The 27,637-nt window shown below is 47.5% G+C and overlaps 1 protein-coding gene across 9 annotated transcripts in view; it reads left to right on the top strand.

Moving 5' to 3' along the window:
* The window catches only part of RAPGEF1 (Rap guanine nucleotide exchange factor 1), a 137,049-nt gene that overhangs the window by 74,570 nt on the left and 34,842 nt on the right, over positions 1 to 27,637 (top strand). For all 9 annotated transcript variants that reach the window (XM_055317586.1, XM_055317592.1, XM_055317635.1 and 6 more), the window contains 8 exons: positions 170 to 348; positions 4,543 to 4,699; positions 16,356 to 16,444; positions 17,161 to 17,313; positions 17,775 to 17,898; positions 18,364 to 18,547; positions 20,035 to 20,544; positions 25,715 to 25,914. In XM_055317586.1, coding sequence (XP_055173561.1) covers positions 170 to 348; positions 4,543 to 4,699; positions 16,356 to 16,444; positions 17,161 to 17,313; positions 17,775 to 17,898; positions 18,364 to 18,547; positions 20,035 to 20,544; positions 25,715 to 25,914 — 1,596 coding nt within the window. The remainder of the gene's footprint in view (positions 1 to 169; positions 349 to 4,542; positions 4,700 to 16,355; positions 16,445 to 17,160; positions 17,314 to 17,774; positions 17,899 to 18,363; positions 18,548 to 20,034; positions 20,545 to 25,714; positions 25,915 to 27,637) is intronic.

Consider the following 27,637-nt stretch of genomic DNA (forward strand, 5'->3'; position numbering starts at 1 on the left):
CTCTCCTGACTGCAGACCTTAGAAAGTAACTTGACTTTGTTTCTGCAATAAGAAGCCTTTACTGTTTGCATCGATCTCAAGCTAGTTTATAGGAAATCATACTTTATTTTTCCAAAACAGCTCCCATTAATCTTTCTTCTCCCTCCTTATGCTCAACATCTCCTTTCAGAACCTGAGCTGGCTGGAAGAGAAAGAGAAGGAAGTTGTTAGTGCCTTGCGCTACTTTAAGACTATCGTGGACAAGATGGCTATTGATAAGAAGGTACTGGAGATGCTGCCAGGGTCAGCCAGCAAGGTGCTGGAGGCCATCTTACCCCTGGTGCAGAGCGATCCTCGAATTCAACACAGGTGAGTTTCCCTGAACTCGTTGGCTGTGTCAGAGCAAGAGAGGCCTCTGAGTGTCTTGGTTTGGGAGCATTTCAAAATATGGGCTTCTGGGAATAGAGAAGAGCTCTGGGAGGGAAAAGAGCCCTCTCCCTGCCTTTCGCGGCTATGAATGGATGTTCTCCCAAGGTTAATGTCATCGCTCATGAAGCCTTGACACCAATGGAGATCTCTGTCCTTGCTAGGGCTGTAGCCACAGAAGTCTGTGGTTGTTTCTTGGCCTTAGGTCATCGGCAGTAATCAGATGGATTTGGATACATTTCTAGTCCCCTTCCTTACCCATGGCATATAGAGACATTAAGCCCTATTAACACCTAGCCTGGTAGAGACCTTGACTGCGTAGCTGATTAGGCCAAAAGAGGTAAAGAAGAATCCCATTAGAGCATGGATTCATGAAACATTTAACTGTGGCAAGCCAGGCTGTCCCAGACAGTGCCCAGAGTCACTGGAAGCCAGGTATGTGGAGTGGAGAATTGCTTTTGTTGCTGGAGTGCACTTTTCCCTTGAAGGTTGGGAGCAACTTGCCCCCATCTCTGTTGTTAAGTACAGAAAGGAAAGGAATATTAAATGTAGTCTTAAGTGAGAGCCTAGCAGGCGCTTTTTTCTTTGAGAGGCTGTCAGATGCCTACTGGCTTGGTTTTTCTGGTACCTGCTCAGGATAAACGCATCTCTGTTTTCAGGTCCTTGAGGTAGTTTAATGTTCATACAGCCCTGTGAGACTGAGCTTTTATGAACCGCTTTCAGAACTTGGCAGCGAAGTGCATGGTTTTCTTCTTCTAGGAGATAGTGCAAACAGTGTCTTTATTTCTAAGAAGCTCTTTGCCCTGGGCCTTCTGCCCTGGAGTCTCAGCTGACCCTTGTGGATTGTACTCTTTGAGTCAGTTGGTCATGGAGGATAAAACATTGGTATGGCTTTGCCCCGCTACAGTCTTCACTTCTCTAGGCTGTGCTCCTGGCCCAGAGGAGGAGCCTGAGAGTCCTGTTGTGCCCTACCTAGGTGTCACACACTGAATGATTTGTGTGCTGGTCTCCAGACTGAGGACTGTCTCTCTCTAGTAGTTAACTTCGTGCCCAGCTCATAGAAGGGCCCAGTGCTGTTCTCCTTTGAGGGGATGTGCCCGACGGTATACTAGGGTCAGATGTGTGGATGGCTTTTGATGCACTGTTCTCCTGCACCTCTACTTGTGTGATGGTCTCTACCACGGAAGAGTTAGGACCTAGTGGAAAAAATCAACTTCCCTGTGTGTGATAAGGCACTAATTTTATGGTACCAAGTGGCAGCTCTGTTGGGATTTAAAGGAGAGAGTTAGAGGAGAGCTCCATGGCCCAGTTAAACTTCCTGGAGCAGGAGCTGCTGGAGCAGGGCCTGAAGGAAAGGTGAGAATTGGACTGGCCATTGGGGTAGGGGAGGGAAAAGGAAAGCAAAGGGCTGGCAGGGCATGGGATGCTCCTGGAGGGCGGGGACACAGCAATCATGCCAGGAGAGTGTGACCACTTTGGGGCATTGACCAAGGGACAGTGGGGAGTCGGAGCTGTGCCCCGCCAGCCTCAGGTCGGGTGCTGAGCCTCCCTGGGAGAGTCCAGCGAACAGTGCATGTGTGTGGCTGCTGGGACTGTTGCTCCTGGAGCGTTAGCCCGCAGCTGTGCCTGGGAGGTTCCTTTCTAGCTGCACCAACACTGGAGGAATGGATCAGCGATAGGACAGTGGTTTGGGGGCATTTTTGGTGTATGGTGATGTTTTACAGCTATTTTGTAGTTGACAAAAATGATTTCATGTCTAGAGCATTTTCCTAGAGAGAACCAAACACCTGGATGTGGCTGTAAGGAGCAATGACTCTCTTTTTTTGGTAGTTCTTTGGCTGATACCACTTCCAGGACTTTTCTTCCTGAAATTCTTGCAAGGTCAACTGATAGTATTTTTCTTGGTCGCCCTGACAGCTCTTCCTTGAAGTTTCCTCTTCGATCCCTTCTGTCATCTCGTTCCTCCAGTGCAGTTTATAAGCTGGAAAAGTGTCTTCCTGTCTTCTCTGCAGAGCTTTCTCTGTGCAGTGTGTCCTAGCTGATGGGCTTTTGGTCGCCCTACCCTAGGGAGCTGGGACAGTGGTGTGCTGGCTTTGGAACAAACGGCTGCATTGCTGAGTGTAAGCAGTGTTGGAAGGCGCGGAACACCCAGAGACGGTTGAGAACAAAATCCATGCTTGCCTTCAGTATTGATGGCTTCGCTCCATTTCAGAAACTGACCAGTCACTAGTCCTGTGGATATTTTCACAGTCCAGAACCCTCCTTCCTTTTTAAGGCCTTAGCCCCTGACACAGGCATCTTCTGCTCCCAAGCTAATTCTGTGAAGCGTGGCCACAGTTGCCAGATTCGTCAAGTGCCCTCAGGGAAGCGTTAACCATCCGGTGCAAGTAGAATTTAAGTAGTAGGGGAAAGCATCTCCCCACCTCCTTTTCAGCTAATCCTTGCTCATAGCTCAACAGGGTGATTGGCACTTTGGTGGAATCCCTCACGGGCACTCTGGCAGAAGGCAGCCAGTCCTTGTTCACTGAGACTCCCCTGGTCCCACCTGGAGGGAAAAGGCGGGGTTGCTTGGGGGGGTTGCTAGTGGTGCGTTTCCAGCACCTCCAGTCCAGCCTCCAGGGAAGACTGAGGTCCTGTCTCCCTCCAGCAACTCTCCTTCCCAAGGGAGTAGGTCCAACACCCAATACTTATCACTCCTGTCGCTCTCTGAGGCAGCCAAACCCTGGCTCTCCCAGGGCCCCTTTGGTAAATTGTTCTTGTTTCTAATGGGACTCAAGGCGTTGCTTTCATTCTTTGACTGTTCTTTTCTCCTGTTGGAACATGCACAGAGTGGAATGACTGGCTGAATGGAAATTGTAGATGTCCTGGAAAAACTTTTTCCTCCTTACCTGATTTTGAAGAACTTCTCACTAGAGCATTGTTTGGTTCAGATTTTTTATTTTAAATAGCTTTGTTTTTAGAACTTTTTTTTTTAAGATTTTATTTATTTGAGAGAGAGAGACCGTGTGCACAAGTAGGGGGAACAGGAGTGGGAGAATCAAGGCTCCCCGCTGAGCAGGGAGCCCCACATGAAGCTCGATCCCAGGATGCTGGGATTATGACCTGAACTACCCAGGCACCCTTTTAGAACTTGTTTTAATCATATCTTACAATATTATACTTTTTTCTCAAAATTCTATCTTTGGCCCCTAAATGTCTACCTCACTTTTTTTCTCTACCCACTTTTTTTTTCAGTGGAGGAAGGAGAATCCCCCAACTTTTCCATATTTTTGCTCTTCCTCTCTTATAATGTATAATATTTAAAATGGAAAAATAATCTTTTCCATAATTTTTAGAGAAAATTATCTCTAGTTATTCAAAACTGTGTAGGAGATCTAAAAAATCTACATTTGGGCCTCCCCTCTCTGATCATTGAGATGTCCAGAAGTTGCTGGGCCTTCTGCTCTGTGTGGGCATCCCAGTGTACAGTGGGCACCTCCCCCTCTCCCCCCCCCCCCCCCACCAAGCCACAGGCCTCCTCTCCTCTCATCTGTTGTCTTGCCATGCTTTTGAAATGGAGCACTGCTCTGGCATGTCTGCCATGGAGATGGTGCAGAGGATGATGAAGCTGAGCCCATGGTAGAAGGAATTCTAGTGAGTTACAGATTTGTTGGAGCTTATGTTTAGAGGCTGTTTCAGTAAAGGATCCTGCTTGCTAAAATCTGCAAACCTGTTGGCTCCTTGTGATACATTTAACATGTTCGTCTGATCAAAATAAGAAGCGTATGGTGCTTTAACTAATGATTAGCAGCGAGGAGGAGGGGAAAATAGGACACTCCTTAACAGAGGCCAGAATCTTGCAAGGGAGGGGTGAAGTTTGAAGAAGTATATAAACTATAGCGATGGAATTTTTATGTTATATTTGGGAAATGAAAAAAGATTTTATGACACACTCAAATATAAAGCTCTGTACAGCATTTGTTGGATGTAAGGGCATAGGTTCAGGGGGTGGGGACAGTTTGTTATCAAAAAGGAGGTGTGGCTCTTAGAAAAATTGAGAAACGTGCCCTCATCACCAATAAACTGGTTCTGTATTAAACAGTTCTGTGTTAAACAGTCGCTGTTTAATGTTCCTAACAAACTCTTCTCTTCCTCCAGCTCAGCCCTCTCCTCCTGCTATAGCCGAGTGTACCAAAGTCTTGCCAACCTCATCCGTTGGTCTGACCAAGTGATGCTGGAAGGTGTAAACTCAGAAGATAAAGAGACGGTGACAACCGTGAAGGGGGTCATCAAGGCGGTACTGGATGGAGTGAAGGTAGGCTGCAGGCGCTAGGCCTCCCTGCTGAACATCTGTCACATGAGACCTTTCTCCCAAACTGAATGCATTAAAACAACTGTCTTCCAGTATCTCTGGTGGGGGTGTCCTGCTCTGTCCCATAGCCATTTACTTCTCTCTGCTACAAATGGCTCTTACAGCAATAGAAACCTTTGGAGTGCATATCTCTATAGCTGGAAAAGCTGCCAGAAGCAATCAGCATTTATTGAGCATGTATTAAATCTTCAGTAAGACTTTATATTACAGCTCTGGCTCTGCGTGCTTGCCAGCTAGACAAAATGCAGAGGAAATTGGTTTTGCATTGACTTTTAGCAAAACTCTCAGCAAGTCAGATGCTATCTTTTCATGTTCTAAGAACTTCTGGGATTCTTGGTAGAAAAGCAGGATTGAGATGAGTAAGAAATGAAACTGTCTGGATTTGAAATCCTTGATGCGATCTGTGACTTTACTAGCCAGGGAAGTTGGAAACAGCACAGTGGGAAATTATGAATCATAGTTAAGGTAAGAGGTGAAAGCCATACTGGAATTGGGGTCCACAAGACAAACTGTAATTGAGAGAGTAAGTCCTAGTGGGTGAGGAGCGAGGCAGAATGTAAGCATGAAGTGGATGAGGGTCTTTGGATCAGGATTAGGGCTGTGAGCAGTGGGAAGGAAAGTAGAGACCTACTGTTTCATGAGGCCATATTATATAGCGGAAAGAGAAAGGACTTAGCCTTGGACTCGGCTGGGTTTGAATCCCAAGTTCACTACTTACTAGTCTGTGAACTTGAGCAATTTACTCAAAGGCTCTGTACTTAATTAACTCATCTGTAAAATGGGTATAATAATTGTGCCATATACCCTAGGGTTGTGGGAAGTATTAAATTAATTACTACATATTAAACTTTTATTTATTTATTTATTTATTTATTTATTTATTTATTTATTTATTTATTTATTTTCATATAAAGCTTTTAGAACAATGCCTGGCACATACTAAGCACTCAGACTTTAGCTTCTTTTTTTTTTTTTTTAAACTAATTTTGTGGTGCTAGGTGTGTGCTTTAGAAGCTAATCTCTTGGCTTGAGGGAATTAAAAAAAACAAAAAGCTGTGTCATCCTCCTTCCTACACTCCTCAGTCCAAAACTATAGCTGAGGTATTTTAAAGAATTCCTTCTCTACTCATCCATGCTGGCAGATTCCTACAAGCTGCCTCCTTAGACAGAAGTTCTGAGGGAAGGCTAAGAAAGCATTGCTTAACGTTATGAATTGCTCTAGAATGAATTGTGTTGATTGGGGAAGTCCTTGTGGCTGCCTGCTTGCAGCACCATGTAAGTAGCCGCCGTGTCTGCTGGAGCCATCATGGAGTTCATTTAGAGGGAGGCTTGGCTGAGTGGCACCAAGTGCCACCTCTGATGGCTCCAGGTTTTCTTTGTTCCCCAGAGTGTATTAAGTCCTAAGCCATCTGTTTCGGCCAGTGAGACTTAAGCCTTGAGTGGCTGTCGTGCAAGACCTTATGTCACTTCCCAGATTTTGGAGCGGTCATACACATTATCCCATTTGATCTTCCCTGCAGCTCTTCGAGGTTGACAGGGCAGAATGAGACGTGACCTGAGTCACACTTCATCAGCAGAGTGTGTAGAGTCCTGGCTCACTCACCCCTGACTCTTCCTGTCCAGGGTTCTGGAAATGCTGTTATTGAAAATTGTTATTCTGCAGGTGACATTGTTCAGGTTTCCTTCTGCCAAATTATATTGAGATGTTCGAAACAAGTTAGAATGTCCAAAACAGGGCCAGCCTGGGTGGCCCAGCGGTTTAGCGCCACCTTCAGCCCAGGACCTGATCCTGAAGTCCCAGAATCAAGTCCCACATTGGGCTCCCCGCATGGAGCCTGCTTCTCCCTCTGCCTGTGTCTCTGCCTCTCTCTCTCTCTCTCTCTCTCTCTCTCTCTCTCTCTTTCTCTCTCTCTCTCTCTCGTGTGTGTGTGTATGTCTCTCATGAATAAATAAATAAAATCATTAAAAAAAAAAGAATGCCCAAAACAGATGAGATGGAGTTTCTATGTATAGAGCTTTGTCATGTTCCCAAGTCAGTTTCCATTATGGAATCATTAAAGTGCCAGAGTATCTGTTAAAAGCAATGTCTAAAGAAAACATTTCTCTGATTTTTCAAATTGACCAGTGAGAGAGAGAGGGAGAGAGAGAAGCTGACAGATTATGAACCCATCAGTGTCTGGAAACAAGTAACTTTTCCGCAATTGTTTTTAAAATACTTCACCCAGAATGAAGACTCTCTAGGTGATGAGCTCTGTGAATGCAGTTCCATTTCATTTACTCAAGAAGCATTTATTGAGAACTGCCTATGTGCCAGGCAGTGTGATGGCGTTGGGAATGTTGTGATAAAGCTGGCATAGTCCCTGACCTGATGCAGCTTAGAATCTAAAGAGGGAAAAGGATGACAGAGTTTGTAATCTCTAATTATAACTCGGATGAGTGTTACAAAAGAAAAATGGCACATGGTCTTGTCTGTTTGGGTGACCTTCCTTTTTCAGGGTGGTCAGAGACTCTTCTCTGAGGGAGAGACAGGCTAAAGCCAGAGAGGTGTGCAGGAGTTGGCCTGTTCCTGAGAGCTTGTAATAGTTGGAATCAGTCCAGACACTGTAGGTTGGTGCATGTCCTTGGGGCCTTATAGTAACAGTAGCTAACATCTATTCCCTCCTCATGCTCATAACAACTCTGAATGTGATGTGATTGCCCTCTCAGTTATGGGAAGAGACTCCAGCAGATGTTGGTCAGTGGCAAGGTCTTACCTCACCCCTGAGCCTGCTGGACCCCAGGCCCTGTGCCCTCCCCATCACCCTCAGCTGCCTCCCATGAGAGGGGCCAACTATGCTCCTGCTCCCCACAACAGCTGGCCTCCAGCTTCTCTCCCTGTCCCCATCAGGCTTAGGTCACCTTATGAGCCTGTGTCCTACTGCTGTGAGAGCCCCAGTTGGCTGGGAGGGAGGGGACCATGCAGATATAAAATAGATTTGTTAGGGTGTCATCATCCCACTTGTAGGAGAAATGCTGGCACATTCCTTTAAACTGAGTCACCGTCTTTCAAGTAACTCACTCAATTGTTAAATGGAATTCTTTTTTGAAAGGTTGAAGAAGCATTTTAAAACAGGATTACTTTGTTTATTACCATTTATTATTTAAAGCCCTGCATAAATGTCATTTGTTAGCTCTGTAACCTTCGGCAAGTTACTTCTGTGAGTTTCAAGTAGGTTTTAAAATATTTACCCTGAAGAACTGAAGAAAGATTAAGTAAGGTGATGTATATGAAGTACCTGGCAAGTGCTGGGTGCCCAGTAAACTGGGTAAGTACTATTAACCATAGAAATGCTAATACCCAGGAAGACTCAGCTCACGTTTACCAATTCTTGACAGTGGTTGTGGCTCTTCTCCACGCATCTTCAAAAGACAGACCTGTTATTATCTGATCTGGCCCAGGCAGGTGCTCTGCTCACAGGGCCCAAGGCTCAGAGAGTATGATGACTCCTCAAGGAAAGAATGTGAAGGCCCTAACACCTGGCTATTGGGAACCGAGCCCCTCGAGCTCCAGCAGGTGACCTGGGTTGTCCTTTTGAAACCAGCACCCCAGCTCTCCCTATCTGTGCCATCTAAAAGTCAGTTTCTCTTCTCAGATGCACAGTCTCTTACTTACCTCCCTGGCTCTGCTTCGCCCTCTTTGCAGACTTCCCAGGGATGTTGGTTCTCAGAGCCTCTTCCCTTGACCTCTAGCCCCCCAACCCCCACCCCACACTATTCACACTCACACTTTTATTTTGTTAACCTTTTCAGGGTTCCTGGGCTCAGTCCATTAAGTGTCTACTTTTGGCTCAGGTCATGATCCCAGGGTCCTAGGATCAAGCCCCACATCAGGCTCCTTACTCAGTGGGGAACCTGCTTCTCCCTCTCCCTCTGCTCCTCCCCCCTGCTTGTTCTCTCTCTCTCTCCTCTCTCTCTCAAATAAATAAACAAAATCTTAAAAAACAAAAAAACTTCTCATGCTCACAGCCTTGGAGGAAAATTTAGAATACCTGCAGTTCTGTCATTTAACCATCACCACCCAAAATTGGACTTGGTACCATGCCAGACTCCCCTCATATATGTTAACCAAAAAAATAAAACAGCCAGTTATTGTGCCAGCAGAATAGGTTTATTCAGGAATAGCAGAGAATTACAATTTGGGACATGCAAGCCATAGCAAAACCACAGACAAGTCCAACAAAGAAAGGAGAGCATTATTTTATGGAGAAGGAAGAAGACGTTGGGAGGGGCTGTCCTGAACAGAAGGCCACTGGAGAAAAGCAAGAGCTCAGGGTGAGGGTGGTTCCTTACTGGCAGAGTTGCTGGGGTAGCAGATTCCTCGTAGGAGATGCAGCATCTGTTGGGTCTGTAGTCATGATTCCCTCCTGTTACGGGTGCCTCTGCTGGGGTCTGTGAGTGATGATTCTTCCTGGAATTGATAACAGTGGTATGGTTCCCCTTTCTAGCCTCCTAGCTCCACATTAGTGAGGTTTCCCTTTATCAGTTTCACTTACAACAGGAATATTTTGAAAGAAATATTTTTCTGACTGTATCGGTTAGGATTAGCTTTGGCTGCAAGACAATCCAAAATAATACTGGTTTTTAAAAGATAAAACTTTATTTCTCCGTTGGGTACAAGAAGTTAACAGATGGGCAGTCTGAGGCTAATGATGTTTTTACACAATGGTCAGGCATGTGATCTTCTCCTCCCTTGCTTTCCTGCCATCCTTAACATATGGATTCTACCTCCTGGTCCTGAGTGATTGCTTAGTCTCCATCCGTCGTGTCTACATTCCAGCCAGCGAGGAGAAGGAGAGAGTAAGAAGGTGTGCCTTCTCCATTTAAGGATGCCTCCTCAAAGGCCTCACAAAATTCACTCACATTTTATCAACCAGAACTTGGTCACATGCCCAGCTGAAATTTTGTCAATAAGGTAGAACATGTAGTATGGGCAACAAGCTGTCCCTGGCACACTGACATCTCAAATGAGCCATCTCTTTTATTCCTCATTCAGCTGCTTTTTAAAATCTTTGATGAAAAATGTCAAACGTTTGCAAGAAGAAAACAATATCATGAAGCCTCATCAACATAGCTTCCACAGTTGTCCTCACTGCCGGTCATGCTTCTTTTCCTTTAGTACCTCTTCGGACTCCCTGGATCATCAGAAGTAAATCCCAGACATCTGTCCTTGTTTTTGGGTTTTTTTTTTTGTGTGTGTGTGTATGTGTGTGTGTGTGTGTTTTTTAAGATTTTATATATTTATTCATGAGAGAGAGAGAGAGAGGCAGAGACACAGGCAGAGGAAGAAGCAGGCTTCATGCAGGGAGCCCAACGTGATGACTCGATCATGCCCTGGGCTGAAGGCAACGCTAAACCTAAACCACTGAGCCACCTGGGCCGCTCGGGCTGCTCGACATCTGTCCTTTGATCTGTAAATGCCCTAGTGCATAGCTCTAGGACAAAGCAGGCTTTTTCTGTGAAAGTCCAGGTAGCAATTATTTGAAACCTCTTAGGCTACATGTGATTTCTGCCACATATTGGTCTCTGTTGCATATTCTTGTTGTTTGATTAGTATAATTTTTTAAAAGGAATCTATTTGAGAGAGAGAGAGAGAGAGAGAGAGAGAAAGCGAGCATGAGCAGGGGGGTAGGGATGAGGGAGCAGAGGGAGAGGGCCAGAAGCAGACTCCCTGTCCAGTGCAGAGCCTCATGTAGGGGCTTGATCCAGGACCCTGAGATCATGACCTGAGCCGAAATCAAAAGCCCGACACTTAACCAACCAAGGCACCCAGGTGCCCCCTTAACAAAGCATTCTTACCCAGAGGGCCTTACAGACAGCAGACCCTGGGCTGGACCTGGCCTACATGCAGGGTGTGGTTTTCTACATTATTCATTAATATGTACCTAATGTTCCCTTTTCTCTGTGTTTTTGTTCTTACAACTTACTTGTTTTTTCAGAAGGGATTACCACTGCTGAAAGTCTCCCACATTCTGGATTTTGCTGATTGCATCTGTGCAGTGTTGTTTAGCATGTTCCTCTGTCCCTTGAATTTCCTGTAAAACCAGAGACTGAATCAGATGCAGGTTTTCATATTTTGAATACTTCCTAGGTGCTACCCTGCACCTTCGACAAGAGGCATCTTTCCATTTTTGATGTTAGTAGTCACTGATGATTATTGCATAGGTCTATTCATTACTTAGCTGGGATACACTTAAATGGCTAACTTCCTATGTCAATTTATGGTTATCCTGAGTTATAATTCTCGGAGAAAAGACAGGATCAGTGAGTGCTTCATTCCTTCCCTTATTGACCAGTTATTGAAATAATGTTTGCTGGCATCCTTTAATGTGATCAGTGAATTGAGCTTTTTTCTGATAGTATTTTGAACTCATAGATGGAGTCAGGCCAGCCAGGCTCTAGTACACTCAGGTTGTCACTCTTACTCATACCCAGACCCCATCTTGGGCTACTGACAACTTCTTCAGGCTATTTCCTGAGTTCATTGCGACATGACCCTAGAGGTCTTTGATAGTTTTCTTACTTTTTAGTATGAAAAGATAATTCCAAGATCATCTGATACTTATTTTGTTTGGGTGTGGTGGTGGTAGTGGTGGTAAACAGCTTTATTGAGATACAATTCCCGTACTGTAGATTTCACTCACTTACCCTATACAATATAGTGATTTTATTTTATTTTATTTAGTGATTTTATTTTTAACATATCCACAGATTATACCGACACCACTGTCAATTTTCGAACATTTTCATCACCTCAGGAAGTAACCTCATATCCTTTATGTTTTTCCCATACCTCCTCTCCATGTCTTTCCATCCCCCCAGCCTTAGGCCGACACTGATCTACTTGCTGTCTCTATGGATTTGCCTGTTCTGGACATTTCACATAAATGGAATCATATACTCTGTGGCCTTTTGTGATCAGCTCCTGTTGTCAGCATAATGGCTTCTGAGTTATCCATGTTAGAGCATGTATCAGTACATGCTTTTCTTTTTATTGCCAAATAATATTCCATCATGTGGATATACCACATACTGTTTTTTCATGGACATTTGGACATCTGAGTTGTTTCCACCTTTTGGCAGTTACGAGTAATGCTGCCATGAGCACTCCTGTACATGTTTTTATGTGGACATATATTTTCCTGGGAGTGCAGTTGCTGGGTCATACAGTAACTCTACGTTTAATCTTGTATTTTCTAAAGCAGCTGCATCATCTTACGTCCCCATCAGCAGTGTCTGTGGGTTCCAGCTGCCCCAGCTTCTCCACATCCTCGCTGCTCCCACCTGTCACTTTAATACAGCCGTCTCAGTGGGCATGCAGTGGGATCTCATGGTGGTTTTGATCTGCACTTCCCTGAGGGCTAGTGATGTCAGGTCTCTTTTCATGTACTTATTGACTGTTTATATATCTCTTTGGAGAAATATCTGTTTGAATCCTTTGCCTAGTTTTTAATTGAGTTGTCTTTTTATTTTTGAGTTTTAAGTCCTCATCCATTTTTTACCACAGAACTAGAACCAGCCGTTCCTTGAAGGAGCCCTGATTCCCTTTGCTGGTAAATGGCATTTAGAGACCATACCGAGGGGCCACGTTCTCATTGCTACTGTTTGGTCATACAAAACACATCTGGAGTTTTTACTAGTACTTCCAACTCACATTCAAGACCACCAGGGTTTTCACTTAACCTCATCAAACTCGCGTCTTAATTTTCTTCCTCCCACACTGAATTTGAGGTCTCCTCTGGCTGCCTTGTCTTTAGACCGTTTGAGGAATGCCAGGCAGTGCCCTGAGGCTGGACCAAACCTCTGGGAGCTGGCTTCAGGAGTCACTTACCACCCAGCCCGCTTGTGCACCTGGCCTGCTGAGCATTGCCTATTCTTGGCTGCACGGGAGGAGGAGGACACTTGCTCTGCTCTGTTGCTGCCTCATACCCCTCATGCTTTAGATGTGAGTAGGAAGGTCCCTATTTGTCACCCCTGTGATTTCACTCTGCTGCCTCAGTACAGGAAGGTCCCCAGTGGCAGCCCACAGTCAGTGTTAGTGAAGAACCTGTCTGCAAACAGCTGATCATTAGAGGTGCTGTGTCGTAGCCCCTCTTGCAGGCCCAGAATGTGACAGGGGGTCGAGTGAGGCAGGAGCAGGCACAGCAGGCTGATGGCTATAGAACAGGAGACTTTTCCGTCACGGTGTATGAGCCCCTGGAGGGCTTCAGCCGCAGTGTGGTGTCCTCATGGTGGGGACAGCATGGCAGTGAGCCTTATGATGTGAGTGTTGCCCACAGACACACCCATAAGGAACTCTTCCTCCTGCAGCCCACGTCTTCTGTGTCAGGCAGGAACTTCGTCTCGGTGCCAAGGAGAAGACGGGAGCAGATGGGGCTGTCTCTCCCTTACTCGAGTGCCATGGCTTGTATTCTGAATTGCTGAAGGTCACTTAAGATGGAAACAGCTCTGTGAGCATTTTCAGGATGAATAAGTATGATGCACTTAGAAAGATACGTTTCCAAATACCTTTTGGCTTTTGAAAACTGCTCATCAGTGAACTGGTAGCTGTCTGGTTTGCAATTGCCAGCTGTGCACACACAGTCTGGTACTGTCTCTCTGGGTCTTTTCAAACCCATGCCTCAGGAGGATTCAGAATCTGACATCCCTCAGAAATTCTGCCTTTAGTAGGAGGAGCTGGGCACTTGCCACATTATAAATGGTCTGCTTTGAATGAGATGAGGGTTGTTGGCACACTGTGTGCCAGGTATGTGCACCTTCTTAGGATTCTCATCTGTCTTAGGGTTCTCATCCAGAAGGTGGAGGGGGTGGTAAAGCTGCCTGCCCCCTTTACACCCACTACAAACCAAGGCCAGCACACCATGGAAGGGAGAGTTACTGCAGTCGTGTCATTGTTTTGGAATTCAACATACACTCGCACATATGTGCCTGCCATTCCGTGACTCTTGTGCCATTGCTCAGTAGTTGAGTTCACACAGCTGCCTCCCCAGAAAGATGACATTCTAATTATAATTGCTCGTGAATCAATGAAGAATTAGTGGAATTTTTCTCGTACGTCAGCAGATCCAAGTATGCAGGCCTCTATTCTTTCACCCTGCGTGTAGAAAAGAGTGAGCATGGATGTGCAGCTTCCAGGACACCCTGGTCTAGCCCTCTGACCCCTCTGATACTGTGATGCTCTTCCCTACAGCCTCTGACGGGCTTCTTCTCCCCTCCCACTATGTACTGTTTCTCCTCATCATGTCATCTGTCTCTTATTTTTCTGTCGTGTCCTATCCGTAATCACCAGCTAGGCAGCTGGTCTTTATCTGTGAGATATTATTTGACTTTACGTTGTGGTAACACATTGTGGTAACAGGAACATATGAACATTCTCCTTTCTTCCTCTAGTACTTGGCTCTCAGAGGTCTTCTCCATAATTCTCTAGGAATAGGCATTGGCTGTCACGGGGTGGGGTGGTGCTGATTCCAGCTGTACTGTGTATCCCTTTGGTTGTATTTTTTTAATTAGCATCTCAGAAGTAATGTTCATTATAGAAAGTGTACAAAATGCAAAGAAACAAAAAACAAGAAAATAAGTGGTGTTTTATAGGCATACTTTTCTTCTAGAAATGTATTCTTGGTTCTGTTTTATTTCTGAAACATACTGTATACACACACATACACATGCATGCGCATGCTCCAAAGTGCCACCTGAGGCTATGTTTCCACTTAACATTGTATTGTGTTGTTTTTCCATGCTGTCATATATTCTCGTGAGTTTGTCTTTTATTGGCAATGTAATGTTCTGTTTGGTTCTATCATAATTCACATAATCAGTTCCTAGCATTAACTGTTGAATTATTGAGTATCAAGTAGTCTGATATTATCTATTACATATAGTGCTGTGATGACCATCCTTTGTGGCTTATTTTTTGCATACCTCTATGACATTCTCTATGACATATTATAAAAAGACATATTTAATTTGGACACATACTGACAAATCATCCTCTAAAAAGGCTGTTGAAAGCATTACTCTCACCCACCATGTATGGAAAGTTCGATCTCATCACCATCAAAGCTGGAGTCTCTGATGATTACTGAGCACTGGTGTGTACATTTGTGAGTTTCCTCTCTCATATTAGTTTTGGTATGTTCAGCCTTTTCCTCATTTTTGTGTTTCCGAAAGAATCTTTGCTCTAGGGAGGATATTAACTCTGCCTTAGCACATATGTTGTGATTCCTGCGTGTGGCATTTTGAGTGTGAAGAGCCTTTGCAGTCTGATTTAGGGACATGTTGCTGTTGCCCTCTTACACCCATTGCTGCCTCCTCTGTAACTTCAGAAATAGATACTCATGCTGGAAGCTCCACCGCCACCTGCAACACAAGTAGGTCTTACCCAGATGTCCATCAACAGGAGAATGGATAAAGAAGTGGAGGTTTATCCATGGCTGGGAATACAACTCAGCAATGAAAAGGAACCAGCTAACCAGCTACTTGTGCCCTGCTGAGCAAAAGAAGATGAACAGAATAGTGACAGAGTAGGACTGCAGAGGTTAGGGAAAGCGAGGTGGGGCTCATAATGAGTGCAGATTCTTCTGTAGACAATGTGAAGTCATAAAAGCAGCTGTGCTGGTGGTAGCTCATTTCTGTGAGCAAAAAAGCCATCAGGTTGTCTGCAGTCAGTCAGTGGCTGAATTTGTGGCCTGTGAATCAGATATCCATATAGCTCTTCAGAGAAAGATGGACGCAGATAAGGACATACTGCAATGGTCCCATTTCTATCAAGTTCTAGGCAAAAGTAATCTAAGAAATAGAAGTGAAACAGTACTGGGGTGGGGCAGATGGACCAGAGAGAGCAGCGGAAATGCTCAATGTTCTGAGTGGTGCATACATGGGGATTTGTGATCATAAGAACCCATCAAACAGGGGTAAAATGCATTCTAATTGCGGGGTTGGGGGGCGTGAGGACAAGTAGGTCCTGATCTTTTTTTTTTTTCTATTTTAAAAAATGTTTTTTCCAAAGTCCTGTCTCTGCTGGGTGATATACCGTTAACTTTCTGTCCCTTGACAAAGATGCCAACCAGTCATCTCTGTATACCAGCTGCTACCACACCCAGCACCAGCTCACTTTGGGAAACCACCTTCCCCTCACCAGAGGTTTGCTCATTAACATAGGCAGCATCCTGCATGTTGTATAATGCAATGACTTTTAAAAACTAAAGAATAGTTCTTGCCCCCCACAAGCTGACTGGGAATCAGATCCACTGGACTTTATTTTGTTACTAAACTTAGTCATTTTGAGACCATGGGGTTTGTCATTTCCCCCTTCCAAGAGGAAGTGCCATTATGCATTTGAAACTTCTCTACATGTTACGAAGGTATTTTTGGAGGTTGGGGACATTTTGGAGAGTCATGCAGATTATCTAAGTCAAATAATACTGCATTTCTGGCGCGTGGGAAATCTGTAGGCACAAAAGACTAAGTACTGGAGGACAAACGAGTGACCTGCCTTGTGGTATATACCAAGCAGCGAGGAGCTTTCTTAGCACCTCATGCTTCTCTCTTGTATGGGGTCTAGGAGCTGGTCAGACTTACCATCGAGAAACAGGGGCATCCATCTCCAACCAGCCCAGTGAAACCCAGTTCCCCAGCCTGCAAACCGGACGGGTGAGTTCTGACTAAACCCTCCAGTCACTGTGGTCACCTTGGGTCTACACTTAAGAAAGAATGGGAGCTAAAGTAGGTAGGCTATTTTGAGGCATGTGTTCTTTTTCAGTGACTTGTGGGTGAGCACCTGTATTACTGTAAAATGTGTACAGCTCAAACACGTTTTGAAGTAGTGCCCGATCTCAAGGTTAACTTATAGTCGTTGGGGCTCTTTCTCCGGATACCATGTGAGTGTGCACGTGACCACACCTGTACTTTTCCAGAGCAGCTTCCTTTCATGATTGGAAAGAACTTTGAAGGCCTGGGTTTTGGGGATTTGGCTTGAGAGCTTTTAGCTTTGTCAAGAAAATAAACCGAGGGCAATGTGGACGGTTCTTAAGGCCTTGCAACAAGTACTACTACAAGCCCCTAGAAAAAATATAAAACATAAATTTGGAGCCTTTGGAGAGCCTTTAGACCATGGAGTCTGAGGCTTCCTCTTACAGACAAGGAAACTGAGATGCAGTCAGGAGGACTTGGCCAGGCTCCTGCTGTGTGTTGGTGATACACCCAGACTCAAAACCCATCTCTGCTGTGGAGCTCCAGACACAGTGTCCAGGGCTCCTGCCCCTCGGCCCGGTGCCCCCCATTATTTCCATGCTCGGGTTCCATTCCACCCCCCAGGACCTCTGTGTGCTCTGTAACCTTCTGTAATCCAAGTTCTTCTCATTCTCCAGCCAGTCTGAGCTCCCCCTGACAGATCGCGAGGTGGAGATTCTCAACAAGACAACTGGTATGTCCCAGTCGGCCGAGCTACTCCCAGACTCAACAGATGAGGAGGTTGCGCCCCCTAAGCCCCCCTTACCTGGCATTCGGGTGGTTGATAACAGGTAATTGTTTTTCTTGCACCTTCTTCTACTATGATATAATCTATTGAAAGAATAGGTAGATGAACAAAATGAAGACAGTGCCATTAGGTCAAGAACTTGGAACCAGCCCTTTGCTCTTTGGAAGCCTTAGAATCTTGATCTTTCTTGGGAAGGGCATCTGTGGAGGATGTGAGCCCAGCCCCAGTACCTTCCCTTGCTACACACTCCAAGAACTCCCCTTGGAGTGCCTTACAGTGTTAGTACAATTTATTATAGAAGGATAAGAAAGGATTTTTCTGATTTTTGGTTTTTTGGCATTGATAGGATTTACTTGGGCAGTGATGGTGTGGGACAAGAGTTGAAAGTGTAAAAAGTAGGTGTAATGTGTCTGATAATGAAAGAATCCCACATTCTGTACCCTAATATCTTTTTAAAGAGCTTTTGGGTTATTCGGTTTGATAGAATTTCTTGGTCTGTTTCAGTCCTCCACCAGCATTGCCACCGAAGAAAAGACAGTCAGCTCCATCCCCGACCCGAGTGGCTGTTGTTGCCCCCATGAGTCGAGCCACCAGTGGCTCCAGTTTGCCTGTTGGAATTAATAGGCAGGTAATGTAGCCCCATCTGGCAAGGCAGAGGAAGGCTTTAGGTTTGGGAACTTTAATCCTGAAGCTAAAAGAAACCCAGTGGTCTTCAGCTCCTAGCACTGAGAGGATCATTCCTTCTCTTGACAGGACTACAGGACCTGGTAGAAATTCCCACATGGCCTGGGGGGGTGGGGGTGGGGGTGGGGGTGGGGAGAGGAATGGAGAGACTGGAGCTGAGGAGTGTCTCCTGAGGACATCTGAGCCTGGCCCCAGGGCCCTCGCTTGCCACACAGTCCCAGCACTTGTAAAAGCTTCTTTCTCAGAAGTCACAGACATGGGTTTTTATTGCTTACATCAAAGACAGGCTTTCCAACCGGGTGTCTGAGTTTGGCAGTCTCCTTCCCTAAGTAAACGTACTGATTTCTCTCCCCTGGACTCTGCCACCATTTCTCAGAAGTGACTTGGGCTTTTTATTTTTCCACATGAGGATTTTGATGTGGACTGTTACACACAGAGGCGACTCTCAGGAGGCAGCCACTCATACGGCGGAGAGTCGCCCCGTCTGTCCCCCTGCAGCAGCATAGGCAAGCTCAGCAAGTCAGATGAGCAGCTGTCCTCTCTGGACAGGGACAGCGGCCAGTGCTCCCGGAACACAAGCTGTGAAACACTAGGTGAGTCCCAGGCATCTTGGTCATTCCTCCTGTTTCATCATCTTTTGGTGGCTGCTCTGGGGTCACACGGCCCTAGCCAAGTCATTCAGAACCTGTTTTCTCATCTGCAGAGTGAGGGTACCAATATCCACCTCTCTCAAGGAAGTTGAAAGTTTGGATGAAATCACATAGGAGATCCTCAGATGGTAGCCGTTATTATGGTTAATCTGTCAGTGTACCATCTGACTCCCTTTGCCAGCATTAAGAACCATCTGTTCAGAGCTGTAGATGAAAGGGAGAGCCCTTGACGACTTTTGACAGAGGGTGAAGTCAAGTGACCAGCACATGCTGACCTCCTGGTTGGTGCAGAGCATGTGCCGTGGGGGCTGGAGGAAAGTCTAAAAGGCAGCTTGCGAGGAGATTTCAAGAGCGTTAAACTACTCATGTCCCATGAGCTGGACATTTCACTTTGAGAATTTATTGTAACATGATCAGAGATTTATAGCAAGATTTCTATCCAAGGACATTAATCTCAGCATCACTGGGAGTACTGGTAAACTGGAAGCTAATGACTCAGCGGTAGGAAATCTTTTTTTTTTTTTATTTTTATTTATTTATGACAGTCACAGAGAGAGAGAGAGAGAGAGAGAGAGAGAGAGAGAGAGAGAGAGAGAGGCAGAGACACAGGCAGAGGGAGGCTCCATGCACCGGGAGCCCGATGTGGGATTCGATCCCGGGTCTCCAGGATCGCGCCCTGGGCCAAAGGCAGGCGCCAAACCACTGCGCCACCCAGGGATCCCCTAAATCTGATGAGTTGTCATATATCCACTTGGTAGAATAAATATGTAGCTCTGAAAAATCAGTGACAATACACTAGATAAAATCTAAGACCATGGACATCACAGTTTCTCAGTTGGATTTAAAAAACAAAAAATCCTAGGGGGGAAAAAAGACTTTTAAAAATCCATCAAAATGTAAACAGAGGGCAGCCCGGGTGGCTCAGCGGTTTAGCACCGCCTTCAGCCCAGGGCATGATCCTGGAGACCCAGGTTTGGATTCCATGTCAGGCTCCCTGTGTGGAGCCTGCTTCTCCCTCTGCCTGTGTCTCTGCCTCTCTCTGTCTCTCTCTGTGCCTCTCATGAATAAATAAATCTTTAAAAAAAAAAAGGTAAACAGATACTTAAATTACGGGACTGTGGATGATTTTTATTTTCCTGATATGGGGTTTTTTTGGCCATATTTTCTACAGTGGTCACACATATTTCTTTTCTTTACAATAAGAAATTAGGAAATTACAAAGAACAGGGTAGCAAACAGTCATTTTCCCACCTGCTTTTACTTTTTCAGAGGGAGAAGAATGGGCAATATACAATAAAGCATAGAGATGAGATGGGAATTATGTTTGCATTGCACACGAATAAAAGGGATTAGGAAGAGCAGAGAGTTGGATGGTTTCTTTCTGCAGGGCCTTGTGGCTAATGGGTATGTTTCTCCTGTTGTGAACACAGATCATTATGATCCTGACTACGAATTCCTTCAGCAAGACCTCTCTAATGCAGACCAGATACCTCAGCAAGTGGCCTGTAACCTTAGCCCATTGCCAGAGTCCTTGGGAGAGTCTGGGTCTCCATTTCTTGGCCATCCTTTCCAGTTGCCTCCAGCACCTGGCAGCTGTCCCCAGCCAGAGGGGCCCTTGGCCCCAGGACAGCAAATAGACATGCCACCTGCTCTCCCTGAGAAGAAGCGCAGGAGTGCGGCCTCCCAGACCACGGACAGCTCTGGCTGCAGGATGTCCTACGAGCGGCACCCCTCACAATATGACAACATCTCGGAAGATGACCTGCAGAACCCAGCCTCGGTCCCGTCCGTCCCCTTCACGCCCTTTGCTGCTATTCTCCCCTTTCAGCAAGGAGGGTCCTCAGCCTCTGTCGAATTTGTGGGTGATTTCACTGTTCCTGAATCAACAACGGGTGACCCAGAAAAACCACCTCCTCTACCAGAGAAGAAAAACAAACACAGTAAGCTTTTGTCGAGCTGTTGTCAGGAAGCATACTTTGTAACCTAAAATAGTATTGCATTTTATCTGAGCATTAGGCCAGAATCAAACCAGTGGCCTCGTAATTTCATAAAAGATGGGGCCCTTGGTACATGGACACTTCAGGAGCTTTGTTTTCTTAGTACTGGTGATGGTTTTTAGAGCCTGATAAGCCGGCCTCTCCTTATGGCCTCTTAGATCTTAGGCCAGGCCTCCACAGAGTCCGAGTGTTTGGCCAGAACACACAGCAACAAAGAGAAATGAATGTCACAGCTTCAGGACAGCATAACAGTGACATCCGGGTAAAGCAGGATGGACGTTTGAATTTAATTAGAACTTACTACGCCCACAGAGGGGTTTTCTGAATATCCCTGACAGCGTGTGGGGTTAGAACTCTTTAGAGAGTTCCCTGGCCACCCCCCCATCCCCATTGCAGACATGAAATGTCACGTAATGACTTAGAATCTGAGGAGGCCTGGTTGGAGCTGCTGAGGATATTTCTTAGGCCAGATATTTTTAATATATGATGTTATTAGGGCTGGGGAGGGGAGGCTGAAATTTTAGATTTTTGTAGTTGGGATATTTTCCAACTGTAAATTGGCCATCAAATTCCTAAGTAGTGTCCTACAGGAGATTGTTTTTCTGCTAAACTGCTCCCCGTTGCCAGTCTCTTCCTGCTCTGCCCTGTCCCCGGCTCCACTAGCACAATTCTGTTCCGTCTTTCTTGGACATACTGGCCATCACCATTTGGATGTGTGTGTAGTCATCTGGGCCATACAGCCCCAGGGCTCCCTGGCCACAGTTGAAGCGTCCAGCAGAACACTTCTGTCGACTAGAATCGACTCTCCATTCCATATTCCCAAATGAGACCATCCAGTTGGCTCCAGCTAGATTGGGGCCCACCCTCAAAGACAGGGAGAGTGGTTAAAGGCAGCAAGGGGTAGCCCCAGGGGCAGCTGGGTGGGCCTTGTCCCCCAGCGGGAGGGAGAGGTGGCTCTGTAAGGCCACAAGGCTGAGGTCATTCCCCTCTGTCCTTCGCTCGTGAGAAACCAGGGCACTACTAGAGGGATGGCCTGCAGCAGTGCCAGGGCATTTCCCTCTGTGCCTCTGCACAGACATGTGCAAGTGTCTAGAGAGCTGTTGGCCTTTCCCTTCCACCCGCCTTACCTGGACTTGAGCAGCATGCCACTCTGGGCTCACACCCTTTCCTCTCCTTTCCTTGAAATTCTCTGAACCCAGAACGCAGGGTAGAATTGCATCCATGCAAACTGCAGCAGATGTGTGGTATTACTGGGCTGTGGACTAGGGGCCTCACCTTAGGTTCTAGAGTAGGCACAGGCCATGGCCCTCATGCAGAGCTGTAGAGAGGAGGAGGGGAGCCATCCACTGTTCCCTTTCCAACAGCCTCAAGTCTCCGGTGGCTGAAAATATTTTCTATTAATTTAGACATCTATTTTTAGACTTTATCTCTTCCATCGGTGTCTGGAGCACTTTGGTCTGAAAACCTTGAAAAATTACTAATAGCTTAAGATGTGGTGCGCCCTGGGTGAAAGCTTCACACACCACCATATTTAGTCTTTATACCCTGGCCCCAGGCAGTGATATTAGCACGGTTTATAGATGAAGAAACTGGAGTATAAAGGAATAAGCCTTGCCAGGATCAGCTGGCAAATGGGTGGCAGATCTGGGCTTCAGAGCAGTCCTGTGTTTTCCCAGCACAGTGCACTGCCTCCCACCCTAAGGAGGAAGGGATCTGGCCCTCCTTTGTGGAACCTGTATGGGTTTCAGTAGTGACCCTCAGGCAGTAGGGAGTCTTTTCTTGTCCCCTGTGAAAGGACCCCCAAACTTGAGGCCTGGGCCTCCTCTCCAGTCCACTTTTCACTCCCCAAGGGGACCCTTTGGGAGTTCTAGTCTCTGCCCTGGTGGAAAACTTGCAGAGTTGCACTGAGAGAAAGGAGGGAGATAATCATAATTCCTTATAATTGGCTAATGCTGGACAAAGCTCATACATCCACAGTCCTGATATCATAAAGTGTCCTTCTTTGGGTCGTACTGACATCCTGAGGGCCCTCAGCCCCTCTTGCTGAGGGTGGACCTTGAGCCCAGCAACGTTCCTAATCACTGTGCACAGTCCTGGATGCCTGCTGGAGTGCCAACCTGCCAAGCATTCCCAGTGATGCAGGCTGCTCACTTCTTTGAGCTCCTGTGCCAGCTACCTTTGAAACAGACCCAGTCTTCCTTATTTCTCAAAGGTTGTGAACCTCACTGCTGTGTCTGTGCTCAGTTAGCAGGTCTCTGCAAGGACTTCCACATCTGGAAGTCCGTTCTTATTGAAGCTTCCTGTTTCAGCAGGCAGAAGCTTGCATTCAATTCAGTCTTTTTTAGGGAGCACTGGTAGGCATTTGGGATCCCCTTCAGAGGCTTGCATCTTCTCTAGAATCTCATTGTGTTGGGGGTGCAGCATGGAAGAAAAACATCATGGTGAGCTACACTTCCCTTCTGGCAGCAGTGCCCTCATGAGCAGGACTGCCTTTACCTACCTGCCTTTTAGGGCCAAGCTCCGCTCAGTGCTTGGGGAGCAAAGACATTCTTATTAATTCTTTTAAATAAAGAAGATGACTTTGAACCTCTTCCTTCAGTGAAGGGCACCAGAAAGCCATCCCTGGAGAAAGGCATTTCCTCTCTAGCTTGACCACAGTTGAGGGTCTCCAGTTAATCCCCCAACTTTGAAGTTATGTGAAAATACAGAACAAAGCCCTGCAAAATTGTCCTACTTTTTATTAATATCCAACAGGTGCTCATAGCACTTGCAACATGACCCAGGAGGATAGCACCCAATCTTGGATGATGCCTTTGACCTCTGCCATCCATGACTGCCACACACACACCTAAGTTCCTTTGCTTCCAAACCTGGGACCTTCTTTCTTCCCAGCTCCCGTTGTCACTAGTTCCCCCGTGATGCATGTGTAGCTCTGTAAGTAAACTGATCAGCCCTCATTCCTAACTCACCAGTCAGGGAGGCATAACAGCATTTTCCCTTCAAACATGGGCATGTTGGCGTGCACAGGGAATTCCCTAGCTCTTGGGAGCTTCCTCCAGCACCAAGAGAACGAGAAAGGTGGTACTGCATTTCAGGCCAGCCTCGACCTAGATTTTGCTGTGCGAAGTGTTGAGTTCAGGTTCTAGTCCCACAGAGAAATGGGGTCTGGAGAAGGCCTGCTCACACCCAGCCGCCCAGCCTCACAAGGGTGCCCAAGGGCCAGACACCATCAGCAACAAGTTGCTGCTCTCCCCAAACCTGTGCAGTCTACAGAAGGGCGTGGCTCTGGAGTTGGGGCTCCTGTCGGTAACCCTGAAAGTCAGGAGTAAGGTGCACGCTGAGGGCTCCACGCCTGCCTCAGGAAAGGGCGCCTGCAAGGATGGGTCCCTGAGAAGTCATTCCTCCTCAGGTAGGGGAGGCCCCCACTGACATCTGCTGCTGGGGTTTCCGGCTGTGATGCTGCATGGCTTAGGCAGAGAGCCTGCCCCTGGGCAGCCACACAGCTCCAGGCAGTTCGACCATGAGGAGGCAGCGAAGCATCAGATGCCAGGTGGCAAGGGCTGGGGTTTCTGAAAGGATGTGTAGGGAGGACAGAGTGCACATGTTTTAATTCAAGCACGCCTTTTCTCGCTGTCTGTCCCTCCCCTGAGGATGTTCTAGAGCCTCTCAGCTGAAAGGAAGAAATGGAATTTAGTGGCTGTTACTTCTTGTTCACCCAGTGGGTGCTCTATGAGACCCACCCAGGGCTGTCACCTGGTTTAGCAATTCACTCAATAGGAACAGATGATGTGTGTTTCATTCACTCATTCTCTCTACAAATATCTATGGACACCTGCTGCATGTCAGGTACTGGGCATGGCCCCTGCCCCCCAGGAGCTTCAGCTCTCCAGTGATCAGCAGTAAATCCTGTGGCATCTGGTTTGAAAATAGATCCTGAATCAAATCATCCTCATCACCTCCACCCATAGCACGATCTGTCACCTAAACAACCACAGTGGCCCCAGAGCTGTCTTCTCGAGACAAAGCAGCTCTAGGCAGGCCCGGAGGGGAGCCCTTCATGGGTTCCCAATGGCCTGGCAGCAAGCCCGCCTCCTTGCCCTGTTCCCTCAGCCTCTCATGACCTCCCAGGCTATCGCCTCACTCCTTCTAGTCTTCTGTTGCCGTGTTCTGCTCACCTGGTGGGCCCCTGGCCCAGCCTTAGCCTTGGTGTAGGAGGTCTCTTGTAGCTTATCCATATTCTGGAGAAACACCCCCAACTAGCTCACTTCACTGTTTTCTGACTCCTGGAGGTGGTGAGCCTCACATAGGCAGAGGACTTGCTTGCTGGCCCCTGTGTAATCCCAGCACCTGTGCCAAGGGGTTCATAAAATCATACACGTGGGACAATCCCACAGGTGGCTCATTGTAGGAGGGGCTGAGAGGACACCGTGGAGGGATAAGGAAGGGCTGCTGGTCAGATGGCTGGTGAGGAGCTTCTGGGGAGGCTGAACCACAAGGGTGGGCAGAGCCTGCTCAGCAAGCCTGGTCGGATGAGGGGAGCAGGGGAAGAGCATGTGTACACACCCCTGACCATTCCAGGCAGGGGAGGAAGACCACACGCCAGGCGCCTGGGATCAGAGAAACGGGCAGTGGTGCCGAGCCTCTGCCGCGACCAGGGGCGCCAGGAAACCCCCAAGGCTTTTCAGCAGCAGGGGGTGTATGCTTTTTAAAAAACAGACTATTTTTTAAAGCGGTTAAAGACTATTTCTTAGAATAGTTTTAGGTTCACAGCAACATTGAGCGGAAAGTACAGGGAGTTCCCACATGTCCCGGCCTCCCCCACTGTCACCTCTCTGCCAGAATACTGTGTGTTAGTCACCCAGCCTGCACGGGTGTGTCACCATCCGCCAGAGCCAGAGTTTATGCAGGGCTAGCTCTTGCTGTGTGTGCAGAGGTTTGGGCCTGTGGGCAATGTTGTAGTCCTGCAGGGTGGTGTCTATGAGGACCTCTGTGGGCCTGGCCGCGCCTGGGGAGCAGGGAGGGGCCTGCTCATGGAGGGTGGCCATGTCTCCCACAGTCACCCTCCCCAGTAACACTGGGGCCACCCCACCCCCACCCTCTCTCTGTATTACAGTGCTGGCCTACATGCAGCTGCTCGAGGACTACTCGGAGCCGCAGCCATCCATGTTCTACCAGACGCCACAGAACGAGCACATCTACCAGCAGAAGAACAAGCTCCTCATGGAGGTGTACGGCTTCAATGACTCATTCAGCACCGAAGCCCCGCAGGAGCTGGCACCGCCCCCCGCCCTGCCTCCCAAGCAGCGGCAGCTGGTAAGCCACCCTCTGCCCTGCCCCACTGCCGCCGTGACCCTCCGCTTCCGCCAGCCCCAGGCAGCCGTGGACCACACCGCTTCCCACGCGGGCGCTTTCATTTCCTCCTGACAAGCTTCCCCATCTCCCCACCCTGGGGGTGGTGGCGCCTTTCTCTTCCAGAGCAGGCCCCCATGCAGCTGGGCCTGGCTTGTACTCAGAATGTTTGCTTTCTCTGCTGACAGTCTCTTGTATTTTTCCTCTCTTCTTTGGCTCCAGTATAGACCTCCCAGAAAGGAGGGACTCAATCAAGGCACAGGGCATGGTCTGTGTACGGCCATCTGTGGACTTGATTTACATAATGGCCCAACTACATAGAGTGACTTACATCCCACCCTGGCCAGGGATGGCCCCGTGGAAACAAGCTCTATTGAAGCACGATGGCCTTAAACAGAACCATTCTGTATTCCAGGCATGGTGCCCTACCTCCTTTAAAAACACTCCTGTGTGAGGATTCCCTGTAGGTAATGAAGCCCAAGTCAGGGCAGGCTGTCCTGCATGGGCCATGTATGAGATTCTAGGACCAGGTAGGGGCGCAGATCAGGTGTGCCTGCTGCACGCCTCAACTCTGTTCCTACTGCTCCCAGTTTGCCAGCCTGGCAGACTTCGGTCAGGTGGTAGGATCCAAACATCTCATCTGGCCCTGCTTCCCAGGAAGAATACACCTCAGAAAGGGATCCTTGACCTATTCAGAACTGCATGTGCTATTTTGCTCCTCGGCTGGTCAGCCTGGTAATGTTTTCCCCACAGAGAGGACCGTCCATCTTCCGTCCTTCGTGAGTGGATGCAAAGGTGCTGCCCTGCCTTTTCTGGGAAGCAGCTGCCAACTGGACAGCCAGCAGTCTGGGTTACTCCTTGAGCCCCCAGTCTGCCCCTGGGTCCCTGAACCTTCCTGCATGTGGTGAGCTCAGGGACTGACTAAGCAAGGCCTGGAGTTGGCAGTTGTGTGTTCCAGGCCTGCCACTACCTAGCCATGTCTCATGACTTGCACTTAGGGCCTCAGTTCTTCAGCCACCCTGCCCGCCACATAAACACCTGAATATGCCCCAGTGTGGGTCTAAATGGCTCAGAAAGTGTTTCAAAAAGGGATCTTTACCATGGAAACAGAAATGCCTGCCCCAGGGTGCCCTAACTTAAAATGTTTGGTCTAACAGCTAAACTGGATTTTGTTGAGATCTGCAACACTCTCAGACCCTCCTGCCAGTGCCCACAGGTCTTCATCAGTCATCCTGGGGCATCTCCTCTGCTCCATGGAGCCCGTAGGCTTCACACAGATCCCTAGGGAGCACTCTTGGCCTTGGAGCCTGTGCAGGAGAGCCACTGGGCAGTCCCCATGCTGGCAGGGCAGGAGTGAGGGGCCTAGGAGTAGAGCAGACATCCTGCTGAATGCCTCCCTGTGGAAGCATTGGGGCTTTGGTTTGGTTTCACATGATCCTCCCCTCAGCCTCTCACCCCCATGTTAAGTGAACTGAGGCTGAGAAAGGCAGAAAGACTTAATTGGAGCCCACCCACCACTGAAAGTAGAAGATGAGGGACCACGCCCAGCTGACTGAAGCCCAGGCACTGCTGTGACGTGCCCTGTGCCTCCACCTGGCATGCCCTTTCTCAAATGCAGATGCAGAAAGGACTGTCTCCATTTCTCCAGCAAAAATAGTAGTAGTAATTGTGCCTGTTAGCCCCTGTA

This window comes from Nyctereutes procyonoides, unplaced genomic scaffold (assembly GCF_905146905.1).
Source record: "Nyctereutes procyonoides isolate TBG_1078 unplaced genomic scaffold, NYPRO_anot_genome, whole genome shotgun sequence".
In the NCBI taxonomy this organism is placed as follows: Eukaryota; Metazoa; Chordata; class Mammalia; order Carnivora; family Canidae; genus Nyctereutes; species Nyctereutes procyonoides.